Source organism: Lathyrus oleraceus, chromosome 5 (assembly GCF_024323335.1).
Source record: "Lathyrus oleraceus cultivar Zhongwan6 chromosome 5, CAAS_Psat_ZW6_1.0, whole genome shotgun sequence".
NCBI lineage: Eukaryota > Viridiplantae > Streptophyta > Magnoliopsida > Fabales > Fabaceae > Lathyrus > Lathyrus oleraceus.
This window is the reverse complement of record NC_066583.1, coordinates 340,137,485-340,144,373: the sequence shown is the minus strand read 5'-3', so window position 1 is coordinate 340,144,373 and position 6,889 is coordinate 340,137,485. Positions and strand designations below refer to the sequence as shown.

General features: G+C 39.9%; 1 protein-coding gene across 1 annotated transcript; it reads right to left on the bottom strand.

The window, feature by feature from the left end:
- Positions 1 to 3,928: 3,928 nt before the first annotated feature.
- On the bottom strand, positions 3,929 to 4,600 carry LOC127080550 (uncharacterized). Its single transcript, XM_051020866.1, has one exon. It carries the CDS (start codon positions 4,598 to 4,600, stop codon positions 3,929 to 3,931), a length of 672 nt encoding a protein of 223 aa, XP_050876823.1.
- Between the last annotated feature and the right edge of the window lie 2,289 nt (positions 4,601 to 6,889).

Sequence of the window (6,889 nt, the reverse complement as noted above, 5' to 3'; positions counted from 1 at the left end):
GTGATTTGACTCATAGTTACGTTTGTTTCTAATTTGTGAATGACAAAAAGTGTTTAGACAATAATTCTAAGTGAAACTTATGACTTTATGAACAAAGTAAATGACGATAACTTGGTATTAAAAGGTTTAAAGATAGTGAAAAGGCTTAGGAAAGGTAAAGATAAATGACTCGAAGTAAATGCTCTATGTTTTAAGAAAGTACTGGAAATGAAGATTTTGGCGGAATGTAAATGCAGAAATGAAAAGTAATGATAAACTACTGAAAAGTAAGGGCAATTCGACAGATAAAAGGCAGTAAAATACTTTGATTTAAACAATTGGTATGAAAATATATAACATGAACGAAACTTATGGTGTTCTTCATACATACATTTTCAGCGTAAAACTCTTTTCTCTCGCTCCGGTACTTCGAGTGTATTTTGTGAATTTCTGTATATCTGTTTGAACACCCCTTGAATCTAAAACTAAGATCCCTATTTATAGTAATTCGACCCTAACGGCCTTTACATGTATGACTGCCACGTTCGCCGTTCCCAAGCGTTGCATATCTTAGATGTTTCCACGTGTTGATCTGACGAAACGACTCTGTTTTAAATTTCAAATACTTCCGCTTGAAGTCTCGACTCTGTAAAAACCTATGTCGAAGAAAACTTTATGATAACCCAAAAATCTTCTAAGTTCCAGGCTACGACAGCAAATAATTGCTTACCCACAAAGAGAATTAAAACGGCTTCGCTATAGTCATTTCTTGCTTATTCTCAAAACTTAATATTTCCAAAGTCCTTTTAACTGTCTGTCGAAATCCCCAGCTAACAAATTTCCCCCAAGAAATGTCTATTTCGAATTACTGTAGAAATGGACATTTTTTTGCATTTACCAGATTTCGACCAGAGACCTTTCATAGTCTTAAAAGTCCACGTTTGTCAGTTAATCATGATTAACTTTTCCAAAACGTTTCATCAGAACGTGTGCGCAGTTATATGACATCATGAGTTTCAACTTCCAAGAAAATGAATAGTATTCCCTGTCCACTTTTCTCAGAAAAAACTTCCACGTGGCCCACTATCCTAGTAAAGCGTAACCAGTCAGCCTCACAGGTTCAGCATTATAAAAGCACATTTGTCATTTTTCTCTCTCTTTTCACGAAAATCTCCAGTTTTTTCTCTAAGTTCATCTTCTTCAACCTTTCTGAAAAACGCTTCTTCTTCCTTAAACCCTAATCTTTCAAAATCTCAAAAGTCTACTACAATGTCTTCTGATAAGCAACAAAAACAGTCAAAGAACATCAAAGGTGCTGGATCTTCAAAGAGTTCCATTTCCCAGAACATTCCAACCAGCACAACCATCACTGTTGGGGACCGAGAATACATCACTGCTCCAAAACTCTTGAAAGAACAGAAAGAAATTTTCGCTTCTCAGGTAATGGTTCCTTCTCTTCTTTCTGGAAATGATTTAGGGTTTATAGGCCCATTAGTATTTGACGAACATTTAGAGAAGTGTGCTCAATTTTTTCCTTGTCACCATACTACTAAACCCATAGCCAACAAAACCCTTTCTTCTAAAGACAATGAGGATCTAAACCAGAGAGAAGCTTTTCAACTGGACTTTATTACTGATAGTTTCAGACCTTTTCGGTCTTGTCCAACCCTAGATAAATCCTATCTTGCTTGGTTAACAAAAGTTGAGAAGAAGAAAGCCTCACTTTGGAAAGAATTGGGTATTTTTTACCTAATCCAGATGTCGAAGCTTGGGTTTAGTTATTGTCAGCCTTTATTACTCTCCAGCCTATATTTCTGGGATAGTACCTATAACACCTTTCATCTTCCTTGTGGAATGATGACTCCCACACTTTTCGACGTAGCTGCCATTGCTGGACTTCCTCCGACATGAGAAACCTTCGACCCCTACCAAGACTTTATTCACTCCCACTTGTCCGACTTTGGCCCTAATGTATAGGGGTTTGAGGTGACTCTGCATCCCCTGGTGTGGCCTTTCGAACATAGCGTTCTGTTCTTGACAACACCACTGTTCAGAACATAATAACACACTGGTTGATGCTTCGCCATCTCCGCAGCGTCTGCTTCCTCATTATCTTCGACCTCTGTTTCCTGGTTATACTCGTACGACAAGACTGAGACCACGTTACAATTCATATTCACGGAAGACACTCTGTCGGACTCGAAATCATCTGTGAGCATTTCCTCTTCTTTCGCTTATTCCTTCTGAACCTTCTGAGTTATGTTTTCATCTGGAAATAACTTTCTTCCTATAGGTGGTTTGGTCGAATTCATGATATTTGGGGGATTCCTGACGTTGCTGGATTCTCCAGTTTCTTTTTGATTCATTTCTCTTTCTGCTTTCCTTATCCTTTGATGCCTTCTCCATTGGGATCTCGACATGGGGTTCTTCCCTTTGTAATTTTCCAACCTGATAGCCTCTCTTTTGGACACCTGAAATTGTCTTCTGTATGCCCACGAGGTCCTTCCTCCATCTTCGAAACTTCTCCACTTTCCTTTCTTTGGTCCTACCTGAGTCCACTTGTCCTCAGGGACTTTTGCTGGCAATTTGAACATGACTCTCTTCGCCCTTGGGTGAGGGCTATCTGGTCACCTAGGTGCTCCCCTCTTGTCGAAGCTATACATGTTTGGATTTCCTCCATGTCCGTCCCAACCTTGGTCATATGGGATTCTTTCGAATGCTTCGGCTAATTCTCTATTGTACACTGCCCCACACCTGGGACACATCAAACATTCTGTTTCATATTTGTAGCAGCGCACAATGAAACCCAGAAGGCTTTCTCCTGGTGTGGGGTACACCTTCTGCAATTGGCTTTCTTTCCTCCAGTTTCTCTCTGTCTTTGTTCGTTGCCATCTCTCGTAATCCTCAGCCACCCTTCGAGATATCCTGATGCTGCATCTAGGGCACAATAACATGTCAACATTCTTTTAGTGACATCTCCATAGATACTCACGTAGGCTTTCGTTGGCTTTAGGATAGCCAAACTTCATCCCTTCTTGCTCCATCTTCAAACATTCCTCCACTTCCTCCATTTCTGGGGGAATTTGCTTCAGGTCTACCATGTTGACGCCCAGACTAGCGCCATCAGTGATTGAATTTGCTTCGAACTTCTTTCTTAGGCCCTCAGTAGCCTTGGTTGTTTTCCCTCTAAGACCTTCAGTGGTCCTTGGTTCGACGTTAGCAACCCGTTTGCTTTTGACAGAGGCTCCAAAGGAAACGTTGTTACTTAGGCCATCAGTAGCCTGCTTTCCATTCAGCGTGTAGTCTCCAGTTCCTGCTATTTCTACAACTTCCACTTCCCTTATGCCAACCATGTTGATTTCGACAGGTTCAGCATAGTTGGTTTCAGCAACGTTAAGGGGATCAGTATCAATTTCCATCTGGTTTTTTCCTTTGTCGGCGAACTTGAGGCGGCCATCTCTGATTGCGTTCTGAATAAGATCCCTGAAAAGAAAGCATTGTGAAGTTTTATGGCCCAAAAAACTGTGATACTTACAGAAACCTCGTTTCTTTCGTTGTTCTAACGGAGGAATCTTGGTATTAGGAGGCACTATCATTTGGCCATCTTTTACCAATAGATCGAAGATCTCATCACATTTGGTGACATCAAATGTGTAAGTCTTTTTGGGAAATCTATCGTTCTTTTCAGTTTCGACAGGATTTCTGCCATTCAAAGGTGTAAGTAATTTGCAGGTGTAGGGTGGTGCTTCTTTTAATTCTGCCAAATCTACTTCGAATTCCTCAAGACCATAGGGGTCTTCAGCAATTTCAGACTCTTCGTCTTCGAATTCGACATAAGCAACCCTCTCTTTCTTATAATTCTTATTTGCTCTGGCCTTTTCAGATTTTAAGCGTTCGACCTGTCGAACCCTATCTGCTAATTGGGCCATGTCTCTTAGATGCTGGGTGTCTAACTTTTTCCGATGGAATAGTCCAGACCTCCAGCGGCCATTTCGACCAACTCGTGTTCAGGTACTATTGTAAAGCATCTAGATTTTAACAAGCGGAACCTATTCAGATAATCATCTATAGGTTCGGTGAATTTTCTCTTGATGTTGGCTAGTTCCTTAAGACTTATCTTAGTTTGGCCCATGTAGAATTGTTCATGAAACAATCTTTCTAACTGGGGCCAAGCATCTATGGAATTTGGTGGTAAATTCGTAAACCACGTGAAGACGTTCTTTGTTAAAGAACTAGGGAAATATTTCATCCTCAAGTTCTCACTGTTCGCCAAATCCCCCGCCTCAGTCATGTATCTGGCTATATGCTCTATAGTGGATTCACTAGTATCCCCTGAAAATTTGGTGAACTTAGGGATTTTACAATCCCTTGGTAATTCTGTTTGCAGGACATACTCTGACAGAGGAGAAGAATAGTTTGGTCGTCGAAGTCCTGTGTTTAGACCATTCTGGGCCATGATTCTCTCTATCATACTGGTTAGGTCATTTTCCATCATGTTTTCCCGCCTAACCCTATGAATTACTTCGTCTACATCCTGGTCTCTATTAACCATTATCACTCTCCTAGGTTGTTCTTCAGGGACTTCCCGTCGAATTGGTTGTTGTTCCAATCTTGCCCCCATGACTCTTTCGTCAGGGGCTTACCTTTGTGGTCGAACCTGATCTATCGTTGGTTCTTCGCCCTGGATTATAACCTGGTTTGACCTACGTCGAACAACAGGTTGTGGGGCACCTAAAAAACCTGATATGCGTCCCATCTGTGCTGACAATTGTTGGTATGTTTGGGCGTTGTCAGTATTAGTCCTATTCACATTCTGTATTAACGGAGAGAAAATGGTATTCATTTCTCTGGCAAGAACTCCTACCATATCATGGTTACTGGCATCCATTTGTTGTCTAAAGGCTGCCTGATTATTCGTTGTAAGGGTAGGTAGTAGGGTGGGGATTCCTTGTGATTGGTTATTTCGACCTATATGGTTCATGCCAGATCCAGAATTTTGGATTGGCGAAATAACTGTATTATGTGGTTGAGTATATATGGAAGAATTGTTTTGAAGCCCTGCCATGGCAGTTGATGGCATTCCATAAGGGTAATCTCTCACATGCCTAAAGTTTTCGAATCCTGGTGGCCTAGGGGTTGAAACTGCAGGCATATCTGCCGCGCCTGATATGATAGGCATTGTTGTCGAATTATGCAAGGCCATGGATCCAGTCGTTGGTATGGCTTGTGCATTAGGGATTTCAGTGGATACATTAATCGAATTTGCTCTGATTGTACCCGTTCCCCGAGGGGAGGATTGTTCCCCTTGACTGGTTGTATTAACCATCTTTTTTGCGTTTTTTCTGTTGGTTATAGGTTGTGAATTATTGGCTATCCTGCCACTTCTAAGGATCATACAACACTAATTTTTAAACCAAAAGAATAACAACAATTTTGCGAATAAAACAACTGTTGTAATCAACAATCCTTTTGACACTATCCCATCGGGTGTGCCAATTTGTTTACCAGTAATTTCTGATAAATAACCGCTAGTCTTCCAAATTTGTATATTTTTGGTAACTCGCAGGATCGACTAGATTGATCCTAGGACATGTGTCTTAAGAATTGTTATTACTGTGATTTGACTCATAGTTACGTTTGTTTCTAATTTGTGAATGACAAAAAGTGTTTAGACAACAATTCTGAGTGAAACTTATGACTTTATGAACAAAGTAAATGACGATAACTTGGTATTAAAAGGTTTAAAGATAGTGAAAAGGCTTAGGAAAGATAAAGATAAATGACTCGAAGTAAATGCTCTATGTTTTAAGAAAGTACTGGCAATGAAGATTCTGGCGGAATGTAAATGCAGAAATGAAAAGTAATGATAAACTACTGAAAAGTAAGGGCAATTCGACAGATAAAAGCCAGTAAAATACTTTGATTTAAACAATTGGTATGAAAATATATAACATGAACGAAACTTATGGTGTTCTTCATACATATATTTTCCGCGTAAAACTCTTTTCTCTCGCTCCGGTACTTCGAGTGTATTTTATGAATTTCCGTATATCTGTTTGAACACCCCTTGAATCTAAAACTAAGATCCCTATTTATAGTAATTCGACCCTAACGGCCTTTACATGTATGACTGCCACGTTCGCCGTTCCCAAGCGTTGCATATCTTAGATGTTTCCACGTGTTGATCTGACGAAACGACTCTGTTTTAAATTTCAAATACTTCCGTTTGAAGTCTCGACTCTGTAAACACCTATGTCGAAGAAAACTTTATGATAACCCAAAAATCTTCTAAGTTCCAAGCTACGACAACAAATAATTGCTTATCCACAAAGAGAATTAAAACAGCTTCGCTACAGTCATTTCTTGCTTATTCTCAAAACTTAATATTTCCAAAGACCTTTTAACTGTCTGTCGAAATCCCCAGCTAACACGACCCAAAAACGCATGCTACAGTTTGCACCATTGAGGACAAAGTAGAGGGAAGATACACCGAGTTATTTTCCATGTACTGGACTGAAAGTCACTTTCTTATGGGGGATAATATATATGTATACAAGGAGGAGGACCTCAATACATAATATTTTTACTAGGAGAAATGGTTGATGAGCTTTATCAACAACCTGGGTTATTTTTAGGGTGGTACTCCTACAGACGAGGCCGATCAGAAATAGTTATAACTCCTCATTAACGTTCAATTTCTGATGAAGGCCCGTTCCCAAGAAGAAAGAAAAATCATATTTGGTAAGTTCCGAAAAACCTTGGCTTCTTTGTCTTTAGTATGCTTGTTCTGACATTGGTTGTGTGGAGACTGGATAAGGATGAAGTACAACTTTGGTTCATAAAGCGGGAACTATGGTTGGTAAGAAGTGAAGCTACTTTAAACATGCTTCCAATGTTGTTGAGTATGTCA

What these genes read in the sequence shown, in the direction of transcription:
- LOC127080550 (XM_051020866.1), bottom strand. Translation starts at nt 4,600, where the DNA reads ATGGGGGCAAGATTGGAACAACAACCAATTCGACGGGAAGTCCCTGAA.